The following is a 26449-nucleotide window of genomic DNA, read 5'->3' on the forward strand; positions in this document are numbered from 1 at the left end:
ATTCGGTCGAATCAGATACGATCGAAACTCAAATAAGTTAGTGTTAACTGAAATTAAAATCAACCAAATTCAGTGAATTAACTCTTATAAAAATTGACTGAATTTAATGAATTGTTTCAACCAAAGTTTGGTCGACCATTTTCAAATTAAAATACAATTTTAGAGACTTTCGTACAAATAAAATATAAAACAAATTAATTTTAAGTTAACAAGTATAATTAAACTTTAATTTTAGAAATTGAGTTTTAAAATTTTTATTATAATCTGTTTAATTTTATTATTTAATATAGTACAATTGATTGAACGGGAAATTCTTTTTCAAAAAATATTTCATATACTCTGAAAAAAAATCCATAATATATTTTACATATGAATGTTCCAAAAAAACATTAAAGACATGAGTTTTAGAAAGTCTTTTTCGAAAATTTTATTCTGAAAAATTCATTCATAAACACATTTTATATATTCTCAAAATTACATTCTAAAAATGTTATTCTGAAAATTCTATTTTTAAAATTTTATTCTAGAAATTTTGGAAACCTTGTTGGTTCGAGGAGGTGGACAAAGAAATCGAGAAGTGCAGAAAGTAAAGGCCTACAACACCCACAAGAAATCTGTGTTGGATGGTCCATATAGTGACGGAGAAAGCGGTTCAAGGCCTAATAGAGATCGGAGGCGACGGTGCTGGCGGTTGTCCTCGTCTCAGCCTCGCGTGTTTTTGTCTCTGCTCTTTCATCTTTCTCTGAATCTCCGTGTCCAACCTTCCATAGCATTAAAAAAAGAACAATTATCACGATCAGATTCATGCAAGTAGCTGATTAATCAATCATCAGTTCTTATTCTTGTGGTGATTCCATTTTTGCCCCCTTTCGTGGCCAGAAACCATGGCTTTGGGATCGGTGTCTCGACGGTTGGGGACTAAACTCTTCCCTGCGTTATCTTCCACTCCAAGGCTACTACATTCTCACGCCACCAGTTTTGGTTGGTTTACACTCTCTACTCTCTTCCGCAATCAAATTTCAATTCTGAATTAAAAACTGGAAAAAAAAATGATGTTATGGCACATTTTCAGGGTTTAAACGTGTAAACGAAGAAGATAAGGCTCGCATGGTTGGTGATGTCTTCACGAACGTTGCTTCGAGCTACGATTTAATGAATGACCTAATGAGTGCTGGATTGCACAGATTGTGGAAGGATAGGTTTATATTACATTCTCATCTCTATAATTAATTGTAATAATAATAATAACAATTTCAATCATATAATAATTGGTGTTGGACTTGACTTACATTTATGATTATTTTCTGCTCAGGTTAGTTTCCAAGCTGAATCCGTTTCCTGGAATGAAGCATCTTGACGTGGCTGGTGGCACAGGTATGTGGCGCTATCTGAATGAAAAAAATGAATGAATTCTGAATTGATTAGTGGGAGAAGTTTTAGTTCACCAGCTAATTGACCAAACATATCGTCTGTCTGGTCCAATTTTGCTGATTCGTCTAGCTATTTTTTATGTTGTAGCATGTTCAAGTACTAAGAGCACAAAAAGAGATTGTTTTAATAATACTTAATTATTTTTTACTGGGTTATACAAGTCATAAATTAAAATATATGTATGTGCTTGATATGGTGGTATTTTAACTTTTGAACAATAAGTTGTATGTGCTCCATGTGTTTAAGGTTGTCTTATGGAATGTAGTTGTAAGATGTTTCTGTATTTATTTAACATAAACTTTGCTTCTTCTCAATAAAATTCTCAGGAATTGAAGTGATGTGCTGTTGCATGCGATGCTTAAAAGTTTTATGGGTTTTTGTATCAAGCTTAAAGTTATTCATTTTACAGGGGATGTTGCTTTTAGAATCTTGGAGAGCATAAACAAAGTTAAGCTGAGAGGACTTCAAGATGTTTTTCAAGATACTTTAGAGGCAGAAACTCGGATTTATGTATGTGATATTAACCCTCAGATGTTAAATGTTGGCAGACAGCGTGCCTTGGAGAAGGGTAAATGAGAATGCCTTAAACTGTCAATGATTAGTTTAAGCTTTCATAAAGGATTTTGGTTTAATGTATCTTCATTTGCTGGGAATGAATATTTTCTGCTTATTATAATAGGTTTTGGAGAAGATGGTTCCCTTGTATGGGTGGAGGGAAATGCTGAAAGCTTGAGTTTCCAAAATGATTCAATGGATGGTTATACTATTGCATTTGGGATAAGAAATGTCACACACATAGAGAAAGTACTCAGTGAAGCTCATAGGTAGGTTTGCACTTTTTCAAGAATTTGCTATAACTTGTATGCCGGAGCAGTGATGGCAATCAATTAAAACGTATGATGAATCATTATTATATTTATTATTTCTTTTTCTCTTTAACAGGGTATTGAAACCAGGAGGAAGGTTCCTTTGCCTTGAACTTAGCCACGTTGGTATTCCTATATTTAAAGATTTGTAAGTATCATTTGCGAGAATCATGAGTATTGGTGGGTTGACATATGGTAAGGAAAATTGAGAATGACGATATGCATTCTACTCACGTTTGAGAAAGAAAATATAACTAAGATACACTTTAATTTACATGGAAAATTCAAATTTGGATTCTCGATTGGGTTTTTCTATGTTGTTCTTTTAGAGCCTTTAAAGTATAATAGACACTGATTTTGATGTTTTAAAATATATTAAAAAGCTTTTGAAGGTACAGTAAAGGACAACACAAAGAAACCTAGTCGAGAATCCGAACTCGAAAAATTCTGGAAACCCCTTTGGGATAGATATGAGTAGATGATAGGATGAAATGATAGTTCTCTAAATACAGGCATTCCTTGCCAACCAAATGTAACTATACTCCATAAACTGGCCACTATTATAGAATCATGGCCTCCTTTTGTACTCAGTCAACTTTCAGCTTGATGTTACTCATCTTCTTTTGCATGTAGGTATGATTATTATTCTTTCTCAGTTATTCCATACATGGGCGAGCTGGTTGCTGGTGATCGAGAATCCTATCAGTACTTAGTTGAGAGTATCAGGCGTTTCCCCTCACAGGTTATCACACTTTCCATCTATTCATAGCTATCCATGTTCTTTATTATCTGTTCTCCAGTTTTGTGTAGTTTTTATTTAATATCTATAAACGATGGAAAACTTGCTTATGTTTACTTGGCATCATGAGAATTGTGCAGAAACCTCTCTTATGGATCTGAAGGAATTTTTCTTCGGAGTCATCTACTTCTTTTTTCTTATTGTGTTAACTGATGTGTTGTAATTGATGAATTCCAGGAAAAATTTGCATCAATGATAGCCAATGCTGGGTTCCAGAAAGTAGAGTATGAGAATCTAGTCGGGGGAGTGGTTGCTGTCCATTCAGGGCTAAAAATCTGATATCCTTAGGAACTTTGCTCTCTATTATAGCCAATAATTCATGAATTGAGATTGAAGATCGAACGTGATGTTATTCATTAGAAGTCGTAGAGAAGATTTGTACTGTTAGAATGTGTACTGTAATTTCCACCGGATGGCGCTTTCAATTCTTTTGGTGTAATAATATTTAATTATTTTTCCAAAATAATAAATTGTTTCATTGAATTCATCACTTCCATTGTTAGTATTACAATTCAATTATGAATTCATGCTCAAATTTTCAATAAAATTAAATATACGACGAAACTTTAATTAAAATCTCATTGACCAGTGATTCTAAAAATTTCAATGTGAAACTCAATTACGCACTGAAGTGTTATATTAAGAGAATTCCGTCAATTATACAATTTGAAATTTGTTGGATTGATTCGTGCAATAGCGTAAAGGAATAATGGTTAAGTGGGTTGGAAGTAAAAACAAACAAGTGATGCCATGATTGTTAATTAATAAACGGAGCCATAAATTAATTAATTAATAAAATATAAACGAAGATATAAAGCAATGGTTAATTTAAGTAGCGTGATGATCGAATTGAATGAAGCATATTGCGTGTACACAGTTCGCAAGGCAACGGAGTGGGTCCCACCTACTCCTCCAAATGGATAAAGTCATGAGAATTGCGCCTCCCTCTCAATCCCTTACCTACCATTTTCGCCACGTGTAATCCGATGTTTGCTTCGGATGGAGCCTCGGTTACGAGCCACGTACCCACCCACCACTCTTTTCTTCTAGCACTCACTCCCAGGTTTTCAACTTTCACCTGCAACTTCCTCGCTATTTGTTTCTCAGTTTCCCTTCGTTAAAAACTCTCTCTGCTGTTTCGTTTCACTCTTTCCGGAATCGTCTTTCGTTCTGTTGTCCTTTTCCTCTCTGCAAATCTTCATTCAACAACATCTCTGGATTCTGCTGTTCTCTGCGGCTCGATCATCGTTCGTAACTTGCTATATTTTCCGTTTGTGTTCTCTTCAGTTCGATCATCGCTCGTAACTTGTTACTTAGCCGTTTGGATTTTCTGCACTTCGATCATTGTAGGTTGCTACTATCCCGCTGGTTCTTTCCGTATCACTACTATTATTTAATTATTTACCTGTGTATGCTTATGTTTATTTGTATTGTAGTTTTAAACCCTCCTATTTTAGTGTATTTTATGAGAATTTCTTTGTTTCATTTTTTTATAGTATTGTTACAGTACTATTGTGCCGTTCATATTAGTTTTATTTAATTATTATTTTTATTTCCAGTGTTTTGAACTTGTGTGCAATTGTAAGGTGAATCCGTTTTTTGTTCGATTTTACGTATACACTTTCTGTTCTTTTTAGGCTCCTGGAACTTTGAAACTTTCCCATACTTGAATTCAGAATTTTAAATAAGCTTTAAACAGTGATTTTGTTATTGTTGAAATTTTTTTCTTTCATGATATGTTTTAGTTAATTACTTTAAATTTCAAAATAAGCCTAATTGTAAGCTTGATATTTTAAATTGGTTGTAAGCCTATATATTGATAGGTATTCTCATTTATGAATTCCAGTGGTTATTTTTCTCCACTTTTAATCTCTCTACATTTCTATATTTTTATTTTATTAATAATTTTAACATTGGTGAACAGCGAGTACTGAGTGTAGTGTATTCTAGTTTTTTCACGTTGTGTTTTGTTGTTTTAAATTGTAATTTGTAATTGATCTCGCAAAAAAAAAATTTAATTTCTATTTATCGTGTTTTGAACTAGTGTATTTTTACAAGGATGAATCTGTTTGATTATGCATATATGTGTCCTTTTTTTGGTGCACAATGAGGTCTTAGTGTAATCTACCCTTTTCCTGTTTGTGTATGTGTTTAAGACAAATATGGCAAGTGCTTATTATTGTGCAATTGCTGATATTTGAAGCTGATTTGGCAGTTTTGGTCTTTGGCTTTTAGAGGAGGTGTTCTAGGTAGAACTTGTTAATGGATTCTAGAGAAGTCAATTCCTGAATGCTCAAGTTGCTGAATCTTATTCAGCTATTACTGTTTCTGGTTTTTTTAATTGGATGAAGTGATGCGCTGGTTCCATGTGGTAGCTGTTGGTTATTGAATGGATTAGTCTAGTGTTGTGCTGCAAGTTTTTTGGCTTATTGGTGACGGGAATATTTCCTGGATGGGGGGAGCATGTTCTAGGAAGCGAGAGCAGGACAATGAAGATAGTATTATCAGAGGACTATCACGAAGCTATTCTAGATGTGGGAGTTTGAAATGGTGGACATCCTCTTTTTCTTATCCATCTGTTGATTTTCACTTACGAAAAGGAGAATGTCCACCACTTTTGGACCTGTGCATACAGAAAATAAACGAGGTATTATTCTAACAAGATTTGTTATTTTACTTTGTTCGGACCCTATATATGTTGATGATTAGATCTAATCACTGCAATCTTTATCTGACAGGACATTGATAAATATAACTCATTTTCTATGCTGCCACGGGATATAAGTCAGTTAATTTTTAATAATTTGGTTTACTCGAGATGTCTAACCAGTGCTTCCTTAGAAGCTTTTCGTGATTGTGCTCTACAGGTAAATAATTCAAGTCATTATGAACCTGGTTGATTATGTGTTCTTGGTCTAATAATTATTTTTGTCACTTATTTTTTTTTTACAGGATCTTTACTTAGGAGAATATGATGGTGTTAATGATAATTGGATGGACGTCATCTCATCCCAGGGTTCATCTTTACTTTCTGTAGATCTTTCTGGGTCTGATGTCACTGATTTTGGGCTGACATACCTTAAAGATTGTGGAAGTCTAATTTCTTTGAATCTAAATTACTGTGATCAAATTTCAGATCGTGGACTAGAGTGTATCAGTGGTAATCTTTCTTTTCTTATCTGTTGTTATAAAATAACACTCAATGCATTTGCAGTTATTAATTTATTTCTCATATTTTCTCTTGGGTGTTAGTCCTTTGGCATCTTATATATTATTTTCTTCATCTTAAAAAGGATAAATAAAATATCTAAATATCCTTTGGTAAACTGTGTATACATTGATGTGGAAATGGGTTACGTATTGCCTTTTGTGAAAACTTATTTGAAGTTAGCCTAGGATACTCAGGCTGCCAGTTCATAAAAATAATTTTTTTTTCATGGAAAACTTTCAGTGAATGAAATTCTTGGTAAATGATTCTCAATTTAAGAACTTTGATCCTTCAAGTGATCAGTTAAAGGAGTAAGTATAAACTCATTGTTATGTCATTAAGCACTTTGGTTGGTTATTGGAAACTTTTTTACCAGAATTTTTGACGTAGTTTTCTTTATTCTTTTGGAAAATTTATTTCCTATTGACACACCTATTTCTAATTTACTTTTATTTTAATATTGAAAAAATGAATACATAAATCTTGTGCTGATCATCTGCATGGTATTACATTTTTTGTACTATTTTAACTATAATGCTAAACATTTTAATATATATCATGTTCAAAGAATTTAACTCTGGAGAGGGCAATGCACATGATTATTTTACCTGCATTGGAAATTCTGTTTCTTTCAAAGAATGAAAATGTTTTCAACAGCCACCCTTATCAGTTAATCCCATTTGACACAATGAATTCTGAATAGGGAGATTAAAGTGGGTTGCATGCATGTTATATGTAATATACTGTTTCCTGTTTACCCCTGCCATCTGTCTTAGCCTTTTTGTTACATAACATATTCGTAATTTTCCTCATGTGTCTTGCATATAATGTAGATATTCATGTGAAATTACTTACTTCTAGGAGCTTTGTCCATAGGATGCTTTTACTGAATGTTTACAACAATAATAAAATATTCCAGGCCTGTCAAACTTGACAAGTTTGAGTTTTAGACGAAATGATTCAATTTCTGCTAAGGGAATGAGTGCCTTTTCTGGTCTTGTCAACTTGGTCAAGTTGGATTTGGAGAGATGTCCTGGTATTCATGGAGGCCTTGTTCATCTTCGAGGTTTGTTCTTAGATGCAATTTTTGTGTGAAAGTAAAGCTTAACTAACCAGTTATTGTAAGACATTCAAAACTGTGTTCAAATTTTAACTTCTAACTTATACAAGTCATAAGGCTGCTACTATATCCAATGATGTGGTATTGTTGTCTAATGTTTATCACAATTGTTAGATCTTTCAACTTACAATGGACATTGTGCTGTCAATGAAGCCGAAGACAATTAACTGAACATCCAAGTGGAGTAATATTTTTTGTGCTACCTTGTGCCTCTATTCTTGACAAGTTTTATGGAAAGCTAAAATAAGGAATCAATAACTTATTATACTTTTTCATAATATTAGTTGTTTCATTTACAATTATGTATTAGTGAACAAGTGCACCCTGTAAAAGGAGTTATATTACATTAGCTGTGATTCTGTAGCATGAACTCTTAGACAACAAAACAAACTTGATATCCATGTAATTTCTGTTAAATGATTTGGTCCGTATTTTCAGGTTTGACCAAGTTGGAATCTCTCAATTTAAAGTGGTGTAATTGCATAACAGATTATGATATGAAACCTCTTTCAGGTTTGTTGCAAAACATCTTGCTTTCTTTTGATTACAGTGACTTAAACTTTTACCCAAGATTGATTGTCTAGACTTTCTTTTATGCAATTAGTATGTTTTCTACTACAGAGTAGTTTCTACACATATTCTGCAAAGTTTATTTACCCTGAGTTTAAGGGTTTTATATCACTTGAGAAGATTAAATAGCACCAACTGTATTTGACAACAAAGAATTGTCAGCATGTCTTTGTGTTTATAGAAGTAAACATTGCCATCTTATTAGAAATGTTGTTCAGTAATCAACAATACAATTTATCTGATTCAATTTACCTCCAGAGCTTGGTAGCCTGAAAAGTCTGGAGATTTCATCCAGTAAAGTCACTGATTTTGGCGTCAGTTTCCTGAGAGGTATTGTTTTCCTCAAAGTAGTTTTATATGTCTCTCTTTAGTCTTGCTCTACATGTTGTATGTGAAGATGCAAAGGTCAATTGATGTTTTGTGCCCACTTCTTGTATATACCAAGATTTTATTCAATGAAGTTATACCTCTTTACAGGATTTCATAATGCAATGATGAACTATTCATGTTTTAAAGAGTCGATGTTTTATTTTAAAGACCAATTTGGTTATTTTCTTTTGATTTCAGATTAAAATACTTTGTGCTTCAATTATAAAATGTAGACTCATTTTGTCTAATAAGTCAGAATGCTGATTTAAAAATATATTCATTCAAAGTCCACCTCATGATGAAATATTTTGTCAATTATTTTTCTAAGGTTGATCTTTGTTAAGTTGTTTAATTAGAGAAATTGCAAAGTTGGGTGTGCATCCCAGTTGTCCCAGCATACCAGTTAAAAGGAAATTTCATATTAATCTGTCTCATTTATTTTCAACATTTTTGGTCCATTCCAGGGTTACAGAAGCTTGCCCTGTTAAATTTGGAAGGGTGCCTTGTAACAGCTGCATGCTTGGATTCTCTTGCAGGTATTCTTTTGTAGATTTATATGCTTATTGTATTAATCAGTCTTGTTATGGTTATATTTAGGCTTACCAGCTGTTTGGTAGGGTATAATCTCTTGGTTGGCTTAAGTCCTTATTGGAAATGTTATAGTCCTGCTCTTATATTTGAAGGGTTGTATGCTTTAAAGCTTAGAGCATTCGTTTGGATCCCTTTAGCATATTACTGGATGAAGATTGTAATTTGAGCCGGGAAAGTCTACTGATTATGAAGCTTTAGAAACAAAATCCTTGGGTGTGGGATGTGATTCCAAATATTTAAACTGAGCTTTCTTAGACAACGTCCCCATAAAACATGTATAATTACTAATAACTTTGCTAACGTAAAAATTAAAATATATGACATGCATGAATATTTTAAATATAAAACAAGTGAATTTATTTTATTTCAAGCATATTGGTCTTACAAACCAAAATATATTTTTATATGTACAGGCACATGTGGATGTGCCAATAGTATTTCAAAACATCATAAATTATCACATTCTATAGTTGTTCCTGAGACGATCCATAACACATACAAAGCACAAGGGTAACTTGTTATTACTTAAATTTAATATATGATTCCAATTCACCGTTATTAAAAACTTCATATAAACTTTTTTACCACGTAGAATTATACAATCAAATCATGAATCAGTCTGCCAATCACAATCCTAGCTTCACTCAAGGCTCCAAGAAATTTAAAGAATATCCAACTTGACTCATGACACAACAACTTTCGGAAGATATATCTTAGTCAAGCCAATTACCACATTATTGGCTTCATTACTCAATACGCACACTACATCTTAGTCACCCTAATTACCACCTTGGTAATTCCCAACTACGTAAATCCAACTCAAATTTCATTTTAAAACTTAATTATCACTGAGTAACTAATTATAAACATTAAAGGTAACATTAAAAGATACACTCATTTATTTAATCTAATTAAAACTATTAATATGAAAGTCATTTTAACAACATAAGCAAATAACTAAAGTTTAGTTTTTTAGGAGTAATCAGATTAAAAACTGCTGAGTGAAATTTGGCTAGTACGGAGCAATCAAATTGTTTTGCAGACCCAAACTGGAGCGAAATTTCAATCCACCGAGCAGCTTTTAGCTAATGCTTTGGTTACCCACCGGAGGAGTTTGGTCCAAGCCTTAGTACCTTTTGAGAAGAAACCCAGTTTTTTGTTTCTAATAATATAATATTAACACAGTATTTACATTTTTGTTTATTCAGTAACTATGAGGTTCTAATTTTATCGAGTTTAATTGACTCAAACAAAATAGGTTTGAGCTGAACATGCATATTATTCTGAACCACCTTCTATTAGGTTTTTTTATTATCAGTGAACTGTTTTGTTGAATCTAAAGTTTAAATTCATCACGTCTTTCTTGTCAATAAATAACCTATTAAACGTGAAATGTGCATTGATGATTGATTTGATGTTATGTTTTGTGTCAGAGCTTCCTGCGCTATCAAACTTGAATCTTAATAGATGCAATATCTCTGACAATGGATGCGAAAAATTCTCACGTAAGTTGTTAAGAATTGCACGGTTACCTCTTTCAGGCTGTGATTTTATATTTAATAATAAGCTTTTTGGGCTATTTTTTTACACCATAAATATTGTTGGGGCATTACATTTGTAACATTATCTTTCTTTTTTACAGGACTGGAAAATTTGAAAGTATTAAACTTGGGATTTAATGTCATAACAGATACATGTTTAATTCACTTGAAAGGTGATTTCAAATCTCTTGCTTGTTTTATTTTCCTATATTCATCATGGTCTATTGTGAAGATAGAAGCTATTTATAAACTTGTAAGTGGACATCAGTAGACCTGTCTAATGGAATTTTTACATGCCATATAGGCAGCTTGGTAGTAAAACCTATCCTTTTCCAGGAATGTGAAATGTGGAACCAGGAATTTAATGCTAAATACCCTATAAAAAAAGATTTTTGTCCCTAATTATGTGGCAGTCCAAGTCATTAGTGTCATTGATCGATCAAATTATATATTAGAAAAGTATACAATCTACCTGCATTTCAACTCGTAATGCTAACTCAAAGGAGAGGATTGCTTGAATCTTGTAAGGAGTTTGGTCATAGTCGAAGCTTATTGGGGATATCTAAGCACAACTATCTCAATCCAAGATTGGACTGTTTGGACTTTGAAGTTTGCAAGACAAAACATTTGTGGGCAGCACAACTTCAAGAGTAAACAAACTATAATCTTATATTAGAAACGAATATATTGGTTTCTTTGAAATTTCCTGAATTCGGCAATAATTTTGGCAACAATTTTGGAAGATATTGTGTTACACTAATGTGTTGACTCTGTAAGACTACTTTTATAGCAATGATAACTGATTAATCTCTACTTCACAAAATATTACCTTCATGAGTTACACTCTCAATATTAGTCTTGTAGTTATTGTTCGTGATATAACTTGTAACTTATTATTTTGTACATGTTAAATTAATATGTGAGCAGAATATTTATGTATTATTAACAGATATATAGCAGAAAGATATAAAGAAGTTATCCTAGGACAGTGGATATATTTGAAAGAAAATGGCTGTATTTATTAACAGTGTGATGTATGTTTTCAAGCAGGACTGACAAAGTTGGAGAGCTTGAACCTTGATTCATGTAAGATTGGTGATGAAGGGTTGGTCAATTTGGCTGGTAGATGCTTGAATTCCCATTATTTTTTTATATGAAATTTCTTCTGTTTTCTTTCTCTTTTTTATGACTTCCTGGATGAAGTTGCTGCCTAATTGTTTTGGTAAAGAATGTGAAAAAATTAACTTATTATCTACTATGCATAATTGGTTGCAATTGATTAATTTAATATTGTTCATGTTATTTATCATTTTAAATGCACATTTCTGCTTGAGTGAATATTTGACTCATTTTCTTCTCAATGTTTTAAGGCCATAAGCGATTGAACTGTTTGGAATTGTCTGATACAGAGGTTGGTAGCAATGGACTACAGCATTTATCAGGTTCGATATACCAGAACCTTACTATAATAATTTGTATGCTTTTTTGGTTGAGTTTTGCTTGTACTTCAAAAAAATGGTGGATATCAGTGTATAGTGGCCAACCTCAAAAATACTACAACGGTATAGCTTATTAGTAAGATGGCCTCTATTTTAAATTTTTATATATAGCTCAAATAATTTATACTGTGTACAAATGTAAGTGCTTGCTATTTAAAAGAAAACACTCAACATTGATGGCATAGTCATATTTTCCAATAAAAGGTCACGTCATGGGTTTTAATAAAAAGTCAGCATATAGCAAAAGAAGTCAGGGAAACAAAGGCATACTCATTTATTAAATTTTAAAAGGCAAGACATCTCAGACATCTGATATAAGGTGAGGCCAGGGTAGATGTTGCAGAGTTCTGACAGAGGAGGATGAGGGTTCAAAGTAGAGAACAATAGTGGAAGCTGATTATCACTAGTAATACTGCTAGAGACAGGTTGGTGTTGGTTGAAACTTTAGAAAAATACATATCAGGGTTTTTTTAGTTCTAAAATAGGGGACAGAAATCTCAACTTTGCTCTTAATCCCTCTCCTCCCCTGAAAGAAACTGTAATTTTGTGGCGGAAGGGGGATTTTCATAAATGCCTCATTTAAGCACCACTATGGCATGGCACAGCCACTGTATTGGCCATAATTAAAAAAATGTACCACTGTTTAAAACTTCGTAGCGGTTCATGGCTGTTCTGCTGACTTCACTACTAGAATATTGATAACTATGATATGGTTATGTCCGTAATTTTGAGAGATATTTTATGCTACTGAAATTATGTCTGATCGTTTTACCTATTGCATCTCATCCGATTTGGACATTTTGGGACTGATGCTCTGATGTCCCATCTCTATAGTTTGTGTTTGGATTTTCATTATTTCTTTTGAAGTTAGCTTTATCCCTTTTTACATTTGAAAGGAGATGTTCTCCTATACTAATCTCTTGACATGATTAATTGCTGATTAATGAATAAACCAATGAGGAAGAAATATGACACTCTTTGAGTTGTGATTCTTACTATGCGAGGTGCAGTAAATGCTTGAGATATTGTGATGTAGAATTCTATGACTATTTTTTTCGTTGATTATTTTTTTATTCTATTTGTTGTAGGACTGTCTAATCTGCAGAAAATAAATCTTTCTTTTACCATGGTTAGTGACGGTGGTTTAAGCAAATTGCGTGGACTCTCATCTCTGAAGTCCCTTAATTTGGATGCTTACCAAATTTCTGACATTGGGCTGTCAAACCTTACAAGTACGTGTTTCTATTAAAAGAATAGAATTCAAACAACGGTTTGTTTATTTCTGTTTAGATTGTACTTGATCTCCAATCCTGTTCAGTCCAATCAATTACCTACTATTTTTTTTACCACGATCTGAAATATGAATTTAATTTTTATGCACTCATTGTATGTGATACACATGCATCCCATATGATGATGTGGTGATAGAGTGACTTGAGTTGGCACAAATTTTGCTATTCTTAGCTTTAGGTATTCTGGCACTTTTATTTTGTAATCTTAAAGTTTAATTTTGCAGCATGCATTATTCTGAATTTGGCAATGCAGGTTTGACTGGCCTCACTGACCTGGATTTGTTTGGTGCACGAATCACAGATTTTGGTACAAACTATTTGAAAAGTATGCAATTCATCTCTAAATATTTATTTCGGAATTATTATTCGTGGATATGTTGATTATTACCTTTTTCCTTCAATATGATTTTATCTTCCTTTTTTCTGGCCTTTTTTTTCTTATTATTTTTATAGGACAAATAGAAGATGTCTTGGCTTTTCTTTACAGTCAAATTACATGAGCTAAATTTTATCTGAAATGTAATTGGATAATGCTTGTCTCTTAATTCGCAATGCTTAGCCCACAAATTATTCTTTTGAAGTTTAATTTGATCACTAAATGTCAATTTGATGCATGTTATATGCAGTTTGCTGGAAAGATTTTTGTTAGTCTCGTATGAAAAGTATATGCACGGACTGACTAATATTTACTATAAATTGTTTCTTGTCAAATAAGATTCAAATTCAATCTTAATCCCCCTATGATAAGTGGTATTTACATGGAATTGAAGGAATGTTAATGTTCTTTGATTGAGCCCATATCACTTACAAGTTGAATTCGTTGGTTTGCCAACTTTCTTTGGTGAAACAGAGTTTAAGAACCTGAGGTCTTTGGAAATATGTGGTGGAGCTTTGACTGATGCTGGTGTGAAAAATATCAAAGAGCTTTCTTCTCTGGTCTGCTTAAATTTATCACAAAACAGCAATCTTACAGACAAAACTCTTGAGTTAATTTCAGGTACTTCCGCATTCCTTTGTTTTATCTGAAATGTATGTTGTATGATTCTGTTTGCCTTTTTTTTTTTCCTTCTTGACCAACTTGAAAACCTAAATGATCACAAAAAATATATGAATAAGTTGTAGGGTTTGGGTTTATAGATTAGACAGGATCATATGCCCTTCTTTTTGAAGGGTGTCTGCTCGTGAAAGTCCTAAATGCTTCAATTAGTTGACTATTCAAGGGACTTCTAGTTGGGAAATTTAAGTCCTAAATGAATTCTGAAGTTTGTATGTAAATATCTTCATTATGCTATAAAGTTGAATTAAATTAGGTTACCAAGGCAATCACCCAATTAAATGTTGGGAAAAGGCATCTAAATATGTCAGCTGTGCTCTACTATTGTCTTTATTTTCGGTGAATCTTTGTCTAGAAATCAAGCATGCCCACTTCATCGTGATATGCAAGGGCAGTAGAATAGCCCGGTATGCAAGTTATAGTCAAGTGGTGATTGGATATAACCAGACCCGGGTCATACTTTCCCGGTCCTTTTGACAGTATCTTTGTTAATGTAGTTATTCTGTATGTGTACGTTGTGTCATTCATTCACAAAGATTATTTTATCCTCTTGTTTTGCTTTTTTGTGGAAGACGAGGGGGGTTTACAGTCAATATTGTGTTGGAACTGCAGGATGCTTTACAATTCGATTCTTAACGAAAGGCAGGGTTTTTTTGTTTTGCTGTTTTTTTTTATCTTTTTACACAAGGCTTGGTACTTATTTTGTATTTTCAAAAGCGCAAGACCATAAGAAGATATTAAGGTCTAGGCGTGAAGGTTCAGTGAATCATAGCTGCTGTAAATTTCCCCTGCTTTGAATTGTTATTTTCTTAATGAAAAACGGTTTGCATTTATTCCTTTGGCCAGAGTCGTGAAAGTTAGGTGATCGTAGTTAGCTATATGTCTGTGATGATCACACGTTTATGATCATAATTACAGGGCTCACTGGGTTGGTTTCTTTGAATGTTTCAAATTCTCGTATCACCAATGCTGGTCTGCAGCATTTGAAAGCACTCGAGAACTTGAGATCTCTGACATTGGAGTCCTGTAAGGTGACAGCAAATGACATGAAGAAACTGAAATCAATATACCTCCCGAATCTGGTAAGCTTTCGGCCAGGTTAGTTAATGCGGTATTCTGATTTGTATATATGCGTATATTATATTATAAATACATGTCAGTCGTACTGATGTATCTGCGACAAGAATGGAAAAACGACCTCAAATTTGTACATTGGCTATAATAATGGCTTTGTGGAAGGTGTGATTCCACGTGTGCTGCCAAACTTGCTTTTGTTGTTTGGCTGTTTTGTAAATATTCATAATGGAAAAGAATTATGCAAGGACGTGTTTGCTACTGCCTATTCATGCTGCTCATAAATTCACTTTTCTTGTTTCTCACGTTTCAAATATAAAAGTAATATTTTTAAAGTTATAAAAATGTGTATTATTATTTAAAGGATTTCAATGTGTAATTACTCAAAAATGAGTAAATTTTGGTTTCAGTGGTCAAAAGTTAATATTTTTCGTTTTTAAGTATAAAAGTAATATTTTTTTTCTCTCTTTTTCTTTTATGGTATCTATCAGTTAACTATATGTGCGTAACAGCATGTGAGTATCCTAATTTTTAGACGATAATGATTCAAATAATGCGTACGTTATATCATATCGATTTATGATTTTCAAGTATAATTTTAAAATAAGTTTAATTGTTTCTTTTCTCATTATTATGATGTTTTAAAAAAATTATTATTGTGTTGAATGTTTTAAATTTTGTCCTATTGAAACAAGTTAATAGATGTGAAATTGATAGTAGAGGTGGTAGGTGGCGAGATACTTTATTATTTTAAGTTAATTTGTTGATTGGAGGGTTACAAATTATATATGTCAGTGTAGTAATTTGTCACTTTGAATGAAATTGAATTTTGAAAACTTTTCTGGAACAAAATAACTATCAAATATAAATGCTATTATAGTTTATATTAATAGGTTAAAATAATAACTTTAAAATTGGGCGGAATAAACATAATAAAGACATTATAATTTGTTTACAAATATTTTTTATTTTATACATTGAAAACAGAAAATATTGTAAAATTTAAGATAACATTTTAACCATTCGTTCAAATTTATGGACTGAAATTTTAATTTTCTCAAAAGAAATTAGATTTTAAGTTTATAATAAATTACTGCGTTTTAACTGAATTTTTATAAAAAAGTTATTATATTGATTACTTAAAATTTCGTATTTTAAATAAATATATATGATTTGATTTTGTAATCATTATTTACCAGAGTCTATTTATTTGCACTTAAAAAATAAAAAACGACTTAACGGTAAATTTGAGTATTTATCTAAAAATTCTATTGGATTTAATACTTTTAAAAATTTTAATTGAGATCGTGCCATCAAAGTGGTGTGATATATATAGGAAATTGAACAATAACATATTTTATGATAAATTATCGGATAGATAGTGTTATTGAAGTTTATATCTAACTTGCTATTAAGGGAGAATGGTGCATTCGGTCACGAATTAGATCTTCCAGAATATCCTTGTAATTAAAAAATAATAATTAAACAATTATATCAAAATAATCAACATGCATAAATGTTTTTTTATCTCCTTTACTACTCCTGTTGTTCATGATAAAATAGTGTACAATGTACGTACAAACAATGCAAAGTAGTTTTACAATACCACTCAATTATAGATAATCACATGATAAATTTGTTGATTTTTTTTTTGACAATTACTTTAAAAAATAAATTACCAGTAATTTTTATTACTTAACAATGTAAAAGAACATAAGTTATACTAATAATACGAAATCATTAATGTCAATAAATCATAATATAATTGCAGGAAAGAAATAATAATGTGAATTTTCAAGCAGATGAATATCGAGTATTTACAAAATAGAAAATATCTGTGGTTGGCTGCTATTTTGTTTTTTAGTTGGCAGAAAGTGAAATTGATCTGAAGGAAGAAAGGGGGGGGCCTGGCAGTGTTGATGCCAAACAAGTGACAGCAGTGACTGTGAATGGTATCAAAATAAATCACATTCATATTAGACCTTACCATGGCTAGGTACAGTGGGTCCCAATTCAAATCATGCATTTATGGACTTTCATCAACCAATCAGAAATTGCAGCATATAATCTAATCACAAACACCCGTGGACTCAACATCCTATCTATCCCCAAATTTAATGCTCAAACATTAAAATTGGACATTTTCTTTTTATATTTAAAACGTGCAAGAGTGCTCTACAGTGTTTAAAATGAGGGATAAAAGCAGCAATCTCTTTCAGCTTTCTGATGAACTAAATTTGACAAAAACTTTTGTTAGAGTAAATGTTCAATTGAGGTTAAAATGGTTTTATTAACACGCCTAACTAGTGAAAATTTAAGAGCAGTCACAAAAAGGCTTGAGCATGCATTATTACTGACATTATTTTCATTGGGTTAAAAAAATGTCTCTTTTTCAAAAGAACAAGACAACTTTATTACTTACAGGTTCATATACAAACCTTCAGAAATAATAAATAGCAACAGTATTTAAAAACCAAACAGCTTTTACAGCTACTAAAGCAAATAACTGGTGTGCCCGAATCCTGAGCCAAAAGATGAAAGATGAAAGATTGGCACAGTGATTTACATGCAAGATTGGAACGGGACTGACAGAAGGCAACGAGTTAGGATCAATCAATCTAATTAAATAGCCAGAAGCAGTTTGAAAGTGCTGAAAAGAACTTGTACATGATCTGTAGCATTAAACTTAAAAAGAATTTCACATCTATCGGCAAATTACAATGTGGTTTTGGCCTTCAACCAAAGGAGTTGCTCCAGGGCTCTGGCATGATGTGATTGTGTGCACAGCACGATCGATGGATTTAACTTAGTTGGATCAACTAAATTGAAGAGTGCCCTGCATTAAGTTAAGTACAAATTTAGTTCTTAAAATTGGCCAGCAAGCCAAGTATGTAAAAGAAACTTGTCTTCGGCTGACACGGATCATCTTTGAGCTTGATCTGAAGAAGGTCCAACAGAAGTAGCTGCAACATTGCTTGCTGACCCATTCTCAATCGGAGGAGGCACACCCCACTTGCCTTCAGACTCGAGGGGTTCAAAAACATGAACTCCACCATCCGACAGTCCTACAGCAAACTGATTTGGCTCTTGTGGGTGAGCCGCAATTACAAGTGGTTGTACGTTGGAACTGCTTCACGAAGACAATGTTAGTAGTATTCAACAAAAAGCATGTCAAAGATTCATTACAAGCACATTATAAACTAGGAATAATCCCGGGTTACGCACAAAACTTAATAAATTCTAGGAAACGCAAATCATATTCATTTTCAGGTTGACTCTCATTTTGGAAGAAGGGTAAGAAAATTAAAGCATTTTAAATCTATTTCTTTTAAGTCATAGAACATTCTTGCCCATGCCAGCGGATACAACTACTTAATAAAAGGATTACCTGACACTTGCAGGAAGATATGCAGAAGGATTGACACGACAACGTAATCTGAGATTTGAAGCACTAAATACACAGATTGTTGCGTCTAAAAAGCTGGCATATATAAGCTGGCTATCGCACGAGAATGTTGCATGCGATATTGGAGCAGATGAATCTCGCGGGCAGTACTACAATTGAAGATATTGGCATTAGACAAAAAGTTCGTAAAAATTGTTCACATGATATATTGAACTAGACTAACCTGCTTTAGACCTTCTAGTTTTGTTGCTTCATAAATGGCAAGCTGAGTTTCATGTACAACCAGGAACTGTATTTGATCTTGATGAAACTGTACACGGGTATCTGACTGTGCCGGTGGTGTCCTCCCAGAAGGAAGCTGCAAGAATCTAGACTTCTGCTTTTCCCATCCATCCGTGTTCCAAACACAAATCTGCATAATAAATAGGGTACAATAGTAACTCCCCATATCATCACAGAAGAAGATGCATTGCCACAGAAACCAGTTAAAGATCCAAATCTACAAATTCTTTTATGCAATTGAATAATAGAAAAACCAAATTCTGAAGAGAGATTACAATAAGCAATTATTACCTGAGCATCTGCTCCAGATGAAACTAATACATTCAATACATGAGAGAAAGCAAGACCGGTAATTCTTTTAGTATGGCCTTTGAGTTTACTTTTAACCTGCAAAAGAACTGTTCATTAACAACAAAAGATCTCAAACCATGAGTACAAACTGTTCACATACAGACAGCTCTGTTACCTCGTCAACACGGACATTATATATTTGAATAGAGGAGTCATCCATGCCTATAGCAATAATATTGTTATCCTGAGGATGGAAAGCAAGAAAGGTTGCCGCAGGTGGTGGAGGCATGAACGTTGTCATAGTCTGCACTTAGCCAAGAAGATTGAAATTGGTTCATTAGCATAATTCCAAAACATGGTCTTGAATAATGACTACGCTAATAGTTTACCTTAAAGGTCATCATATTGAACAGAGATATCTTCCCTCCTGATGCAGACATTACGTATGAATCATTTTTGGACAATGCAAAGCAGGGTACAGCATCCTCAGGATTGCTATCAGCAATGTCATTGGTCATCAGGATGCCACTAGAAGGTTGCCACAACTGAGGTTGCAAGGTAGCAGTGGCCTACAGGATGAGTTATCAACATCAAAAAGGAGTGCAATTCCCAGTATCAATTTCTGAATAGAGAATAGTCTGACATAAGAAAAATCACATGTTCTCACACCTTGCCAGATGAATTGCGCTCATTTCGCTGCCATTTCCACAGCAGGTGAATAGCATTTGATGCTAATGCAAGAATAGCGTTACCCGAATTTGTATATATCAACCTTGATATCTGTCAAAAAAATCACAATTTCCGTCATGGAGATTTGGCCAGAGAAACATCACAAGAATGAAGGTCACAATTGTCCAATCACTTTTTTAAAATATACCTTATTCATAGCCATATTTAGAGAAAATAGTTTTGTACAAATACTTAAGGATTATTTCACCATTTATGCATCAAGACAGAAAAATAGGTTCTATGTAAGATGGTAATACAAACTAGAAACATGAGTTTGGCTCATTACAAAATTTACATGAATAGGAGAACATTTCCTGCCAAACTACATGGAAGCAAGAAATCCACAATTCTCCTTAGTTGCATAACCCAAGTCCGTAAGATACTAGTGTTACCAGATCATAGAAAAAGGCACTTCTAAAGTAAGCAACCGAGGGTGTATCCAAAATCTACTGATAAAGATTATGTTCACTGGAGATTAAATTAAGGGCTGATGAACTCAATTTTAAAAGGGTATTTCCCATAGAATTGTGGACTAAAATGGGTTAGAGATAACACATCTAATCATTAAAACGTTTGCAAAGCTGCAATAAGTTTGTTACTAAATTTCTATGGAGGGTATACAATAAAATTGAAGTAAAGTATACAATAAAATTGAAGTAAAGTATACTATAAAATTGAAGTAACATACCTTAGTAACTCTTACATTCTCTGGTAGCTTCAAGGATCTACATTGAGATTGTTCGTTGATTTCAGTGAGCTTCCATACCTTTGACTTGTCATTCGATTCTTCACTTATTCTGGGTTTAACATCACCCATGTTTCTGGTATCCCCATTCTGACGAGATGAAATTGACAGTTAACAAATGATAGTTATCATAAATCACAACAAGTATGATATTTCCTATTTTCCAATAACTGATGAAGAATATGCACTATTAAGAAGTGCAAGTTGAACAATAAAATAAACATTAAAAAGAACAGTACAAGTATCAAGCAAATAAATTACGAGTCCCACTGATTTACAAAGACAAGATCACAAACCATTCCAGTAATAGCTACTACAGATGAAGCCCTCTCTGCCAGTGCAGCACTCGTTGCAGCAGCTGCGGCAGCAGCAGCAGAAATTGGATTAATTGTAGGCTGCCACAAACATTGTGTTAGATTAGGTTTTATTAAAAATAAATAAGAAATGCGCAAAGTATAACACTATCAATCTATACCTTTGTCAAGGCTTCTGATGCTCTTGAAGCATCATACAAAGAATTCTCTAATGTGCGCAACAAACGTATGCCATCCCCATTGGCCAAAATTTTGATTCCATTGTCATTTGTGGAGACAGCTAAAAGTGCTCCATCCTTGTTGAAACGAATACGGGGGCTTGCCTATAGTGTAGATCAGGCAACAATTAGCAAAAAACTAAAATTTCTAGAGGCTAGCTCTCCAACTTTCAATAAGATAATTAACTTACAGGGAGACCCCCATCAGCATCAACAGTTGTCAAAAGCTGAACATTATCCATATCCCAGAATTTGATGGAGAAATCATCACCAGCAGCCAAAAAACGATTTTTGGTAGTATCAAATTGCACAACACCCAAAGATCGCTTACGAAATCCTTGATAAGTCCTTTTCACAGCTCCTTCACTCTCGTTCCACTCAACAATCGAGGACTCTCCATCTTTGCTAGTCCCACATGAAAAGAGCCTGTTGCATACATTCATAGCCAATTTTGAACATTGGGTGATGAAAAGGAAATATAACTCAACTAAGCAACAAGATTTAGCACAGTAGAAGGATCCATTGTTGAGAGTACATACCTTGTACCATCAGCACTATAAGCCATGGTAGTGCACCAACGACCAGGAGCTTCATAATCAACACGGGATCCTAAATTGTCATACAGCCATGCTTTTATTTTTCCATCTAATGCTGTTGAAAATATGAACTACAACATCACAAGGCAATAAGCGTCAGCAAGGAAACCAACCCAATTAACAATCCCTGAAGGTTCGGAAGTCAGTTTGAACCTGAATGTTTTCTTTGTAATGTGGGCAGACAGAATAAACAGGAGCCTCATGACCTTCAAATGTATACTGCTTTGCACCCGAAGCAGCATCCCATACCTTCAATTACAAAATTTAGTTAGTAACACATTCAACTCTCCACTTCAACAAACCAAGCACACGTTCTGACAAACTTACCCTAATGGTCTTATCATCACCACAAGTTATCACGCATAGTTGCTTATTTGGGTGGGAGAATGCTAGATCGTTTACTCCACCAACATGAGCATCAATCTAGAAAACAGGATCATTAAGTAAGCAAATACAAAAGATGCACATATGCAAATGCATTATCCATTCAAGTTCATACCTCCAAATGCTGTCGTATTTCATCCCCACCTTGGTAAGCGTATATCTGAACAATGTGCCTTGAGTAAGCAACTCCTGTTCATTGAACAAATACAGACATTTCGGATTGGTTCAGTTGGCATCTCAAGACAAATATAATATGATTATCAGTAATCAAGCATTGAAGAATTAAAAATTCTAAACTTACCAAATAAAGCACCATCAGGACTCCAAATCACACGGTTGACAGAAACACCCGGATCTTTAACAAGAGCAGCCTGAAATTATCATAATTAGTTTTTCTTCAGAGATGACAAAATTACAAGTCTTATGGTTCAGCTCCGATTACTATCAAGAACATTCATGTATAAAGGTAAAGAGACAACCTGAAATGGCATTGAACATGCACTAAGATCCCAAACTTTGAAATTCCTTGAAACCAACCGCTCCCTAGAACCCACCTCCCACAAAGCAATGTCCCCCACATTTGTACCAACTGAAAAATGGCATAAAAAAGAAGTTAAATGGAAATTTGGTAGCAAATACATGCAACTTACAAAACAACTAAAAGGCCTTAGAAGAGCAGCAGACCAAGAAGTAAAGATTGCTGAACTGGATGAAAGTCCATGCTCATAGGAGCTGACCCCTGATTAATAGTCCGCACAACAGCCTTGGGTATGTCATCAGGTGCGTTAAAAGGTTGACTGTGTTGACCATGACCTGGGAATGTTGCTGATAACACATTGACAGGTAGATTCACCTGCATAAAGTGATGAATACCAGAATACATGAGATCAAAACTTAATTTGCCAACCAATGAATTGCTAATTATGTCCATAAGCATAGCCATATTACCTCATCCGAAATTCCAATTGGCCTTGTTCTCTTAGCAACATGGTCTGAGTCTCCAGATGGATAGTCAACCGAAGGATTAGTTGGGGGAGTCCTAGGATGCTTCAAAGCAGCTTAACAAGACAATGAAACATGTTATGAGTCAAAGAGAAATTAGATACGATCACAATATGAAAACACCCCAAGACTTGGTGAATATACCAGGGATAGACGGAGCACCAAGACCTATAGCTCCACCTCCAGAAACCGCAGCATGTGCTACAGTGGTTGGATTCGACATCCAACCAGCCAGGGGTGTTGGCACTGGTGCTGGAGTAGGTTGAAAAGGCTGTAAAAGAAGCACAGAGAGGTCCAGCACCAAAAATAAGAATTGAAACATAAGAGACATGAAATGATGCTCGTGTTACCAAAAGAAGGTATAAAATTAGTTCAGGAACCCACCCCATGTGCACCAAGTGGAGGAAATCCTCCAGCCTTTGGTAAGGAGCCTAGTAGCGGATTATTAGCAGGTGAAGGAGCTCGTGCACCATTTGGTTGTCCACATGAATGATCCACGAAAAGTGTTTTTATATCAGGATTTGGCCGTGGGTTCTTGCAAAGTTGATGTTGCCAATTTAGGCTGTAATTAAAAGAAAAAGAAAAGCAATTCTTTGTTAGTAGAAGATATTTAATAAATAGTCAGTAGTGTATCTTCGGTACAAACCGTAACACAGCAATGCATTATCTATAATTTAACAGAAAGGAGGCACAGAAGCAGATAATGCAGTCAAAAATTGCACCACATTGCACTAGATACAGATTGATGGAACTAATTTTGATGAAAATAAGTGTCACATACAAATGGAAATTGCAAAAGATTGAAAAACAGTAACATCAAGCTTTTATAAACCAATAAGAACATAAATCTAAATATGGCAGATGATCCCCATCAATTGTAAATTAAGACGCTAACTAAATGATTGCATTGGGTACAAGAAAGTTACTTCACATTCAAAGCACAAATATGTGTTCCATACTAAGCAATCAATGCTTGGACATAAAAAAAGATTACCTTTGATTGATTAGAGTCCGTAACCTTGAGTTTTTAAGGTTGGGAAATTGCAATTTGTCACGAAACAAAGGATTTGCTTCAATGAGCTTTTTGAGCTCAACCAACATTATTGCTCGTGCAGACTTTGTATCGCCATACTTAGACAGTTGTTCATTCTCCCTGTGTCAGCAGAAACTCATTAGCTGCTTCTTAGAGAACTTTTTCACATGAAAACAGCAGTAAAAATTAGCATTGGTACCTAAAGTTTTCCAATGTCAGAAGCTGTGTGATTTCCTTGAACAATTCTTCATTAAAAGTAGCAAACACTTTCAAATCCTTCACTAATATTTCTACTGCCTTAGACCGGTCATGCCTACGTAATAAAATTTAAAACAGTTAATTAGACTTGTCTGCTAGTAGAACACTGTAATTTAAAGACTCAGAGTCAATAAAGAATCTAAATGTGAATTAGTGGTGAGCTTACTTATCTAAAGCCTCCAGATACTTCTGCTTCCTTATCTCAAAAAATATCTTCATAGAATACCTATTATCATCCACCTTAGTGAAACCAGAGAGGTATTTCTCCACCTCGTCCCAATTCCCATTGTGCACTTCATCCTCAAAATATTTCATGTTAAAGAAAAACCCTGATTCCTGCTCAAGCCTATTATTTTTTTAACCCAAAAAAATTTAGTTAATTAATGAATGTGGTAAGAAAATAAAAAATAAATAAAACACCAAAAATAACCCAACAAAATTACAAACTAGCCTCACTTGTGCACAGTCTCTTTGAACTTTTCCTCATCGAGAAACTGCAAGATCAAGAACACCAATTCCCTACTAAGAGAAGACATCGGAACCCCCTCGTCCTCGATTAGATACACACTGAAATGAACAACAGTGAACTAGATCTGCAAAACCAAAAAATAAAAGAAAAAAAAATAATAGCAGCTAGGGTCAGACATGTAAACCACAGAACATAAAATAAATAAAAAATAAAAAAATAAAAAGACGAATAATCAAAATCCGCACCGTCAATGAAATCATCTAACCAGAAGCATTTATTTAGGAAAAAACCCTCAGTATTTTCCAAAATTAACCTAAAAACAAAAACGATGCGGTTTCGGTGGCCAAACGAAGAGAAAACGAAAACGATTTGACTCTATCTACATCCTACACGATCAACAAAGCAGCTTTAATCTAAGATGCATGAACCAAAAGTTTCAACCTAAAAAAAAGAGCATAATTTTTTTAATAAAAAAAAACAAAAAGCTACAGATTCGGAAACATGTAAGAGAGAAACTCTAACCTTAGAAGCTAACACATCACAAACCAAACGCTCTCCTGTCTCTCTTCCGATTCTTGCACTTTCTCTCTCCTCGCGGAAATGGACTAATCTACTCGCTCTCTCTCTAGAAACTCAAAAATATATATAGAGAGAGAAAGAGGTCATTTGAACTTGCAGAAATAGGGTGTTTTTTATATAGGAGGCGACAGATAGTGGAGGTGATAAGCCTTAGCACTTATCAATCTATCCCAATAAGCTATCAGGGAAGCAAAAATACTTATATTACAAGTGCAGTTAATTGCGGGACCCGCTAAGCCGGCTTCGGTTTTGTCTAAACAATCGGCTCGGAATCTCGAGCTAACAGCTGTCCTTCAGCTCCAGAATTGGGGTAATTTCCTATGCTGACGCGACATCAAGCTACTCTATGACATCAACCGTTGGATGTTTTAGCTCAGTTTCCGCAAATGATAACCTGGCATATTGGATGGTGAAGATTGGAGGTAGGAGGGTAGGGGAAAGGCGTGGATAGTTGCTGAGAAAGCGACTTTAACTGGGTTAAGATCCCCGGTAACGACAAAGTTTATCGGAGGGGTCCCATAAATTTGACCCCAGAGTTTGAAAGTATTACCGTTCTTGCCATTAGTTGCAATTGCGATATGCACGTTTTATCACCGTGCGATATGGGGCATTGTCCCGTACGATATTTTGGGTGTTTTTCCGCGAGATGAGAGTTAGTAAAGTAAGTGAAGTGAATTAAATGTGTAGTCAGAGAGGTGTGTAGGTTATTGTCCTTGTCAGATATGTACG

The 26449-nt window shown here is 34.0% G+C and overlaps 3 protein-coding genes across 5 annotated transcripts; 2 read left to right on the plus strand and 1 right to left on the minus strand.

Moving 5' to 3' along the window:
• The first annotated feature begins 647 nt into the window (after positions 1-647).
• On the plus strand, positions 648-3586 carry LOC124835934 (S-adenosyl-L-methionine-dependent methyltransferases superfamily protein). The gene is made up of 8 exons (XM_047310969.2): positions 648-981; positions 1073-1199; positions 1313-1374; positions 1841-1999; positions 2111-2255; positions 2374-2445; positions 2931-3039; positions 3274-3586. The coding sequence occupies exons 1-8, from the start codon at positions 885-887 to the stop codon at positions 3373-3375; spliced, it is 873 nt and encodes a 290-aa protein (XP_047166925.1). The 5' UTR covers positions 648-884; the 3' UTR covers positions 3376-3586.
• A 489-nt stretch (positions 3587-4075) lies between these two features.
• LOC124835879 (uncharacterized) lies at positions 4076-15680 on the plus strand. 3 transcript variants are annotated; one of them, XM_047310898.2, is made up of 16 exons: positions 4076-4446; positions 5312-5743; positions 5835-5963; positions 6049-6256; positions 7224-7370; positions 7863-7937; positions 8253-8324; positions 8828-8899; positions 10388-10459; positions 10597-10668; positions 11546-11617; positions 11866-11937; positions 13083-13226; positions 13540-13611; positions 14137-14283; positions 15259-15680. In XM_047310898.2, the coding sequence occupies exons 2-16, from the start codon at positions 5549-5551 to the stop codon at positions 15441-15443; spliced, it is 1734 nt and encodes a 577-aa protein (XP_047166854.1). In that variant the 5' UTR covers positions 4076-4446; positions 5312-5548; the 3' UTR covers positions 15444-15680. The 3 variants fall into 3 exon arrangements, with proteins under 3 accessions (XP_047166854.1, XP_047166853.1, XP_087957992.1); XM_047310897.2 differs by having other exon boundaries at positions 4076-4442; XM_088101866.1 differs by having other exon boundaries at positions 4076-4442; positions 5332-5743.
• A 2199-nt stretch (positions 15681-17879) lies between these two features.
• Positions 17880-25820, minus strand: LOC124835867 (TOPLESS-related 1). The gene is made up of 26 exons (XM_047310876.2): positions 25664-25820; positions 25129-25265; positions 24839-25018; positions 24614-24727; positions 24376-24534; positions 23766-23943; positions 23526-23652; positions 23328-23437; positions 23064-23232; positions 22859-22968; positions 22681-22750; positions 22495-22568; positions 22323-22418; positions 22149-22244; positions 21939-22066; positions 21591-21825; positions 21343-21504; positions 21164-21262; positions 20811-20957; positions 20063-20173; positions 19783-19962; positions 19569-19697; positions 19394-19489; positions 19044-19232; positions 18803-18969; positions 17880-18541 (listed from the first exon to the last, which is right to left on the minus strand). Exons 2-26 carry the CDS (start codon positions 25206-25208, stop codon positions 18337-18339), a joined length of 3411 nt encoding a protein of 1136 aa, XP_047166832.1. The 5' UTR covers positions 25209-25265; positions 25664-25820; the 3' UTR covers positions 17880-18336.
• Positions 25821-26449: the final 629 nt, after the last annotated feature.

Source organism: Vigna umbellata, chromosome 11 (genome assembly GCF_029865625.1).
Source record: "Vigna umbellata cultivar VRB3 chromosome 11, Vumbellata_1.0, whole genome shotgun sequence".
NCBI classification, from domain to species: Eukaryota; Viridiplantae; Streptophyta; class Magnoliopsida; order Fabales; family Fabaceae; genus Vigna; species Vigna umbellata.

What these genes read in the sequence shown, in the direction of transcription:
- LOC124835934 (XM_047310969.2), top strand. Translation starts at nt 885, where the DNA reads ATGGCTTTGGGATCGGTGTCTCGACGGTTGGGGACTAAACTCTTCCCT. An exon ending in TGACGTGGCTGGTGGCACAG is followed by an intron (nt 1,375 to 1,840) that starts GTATGTGGCGCT and finishes TTCATTTTACAG; the next exon opens with GGGATGTTGCTTTTAGAATC. An exon ending in ACAGCGTGCCTTGGAGAAGG is followed by an intron (nt 2,000 to 2,110) that starts GTAAATGAGAAT and finishes TTATTATAATAG; the next exon opens with GTTTTGGAGAAGATGGTTCC.
- LOC124835879 (XM_047310898.2), top strand. Translation starts at nt 5,549, where the DNA reads ATGGGGGGAGCATGTTCTAGGAAGCGAGAGCAGGACAATGAAGATAGT. An exon ending in TGGACTACAGCATTTATCAG is followed by an intron (nt 11,938 to 13,082) that starts GTTCGATATACC and finishes TATTTGTTGTAG; the next exon opens with GACTGTCTAATCTGCAGAAA. An exon ending in TGGGCTGTCAAACCTTACAA is followed by an intron (nt 13,227 to 13,539) that starts GTACGTGTTTCT and finishes TTGGCAATGCAG; the next exon opens with GTTTGACTGGCCTCACTGAC.
- LOC124835867 (XM_047310876.2), bottom strand. Translation starts at nt 25,208, where the DNA reads ATGTCTTCTCTTAGTAGGGAATTGGTGTTCTTGATCTTGCAGTTTCTC. An exon ending in TGGTGCTCCGTCTATCCCTG is followed by an intron (nt 23,438 to 23,525) that starts GTATATTCACCA and finishes TGTCTTGTTAAG; the next exon opens with CTGCTTTGAAGCATCCTAGG. An exon ending in GTGATGATAAGACCATTAGG is followed by an intron (nt 22,245 to 22,322) that starts GTAAGTTTGTCA and finishes TTGTAATTGAAG; the next exon opens with GTATGGGATGCTGCTTCGGG.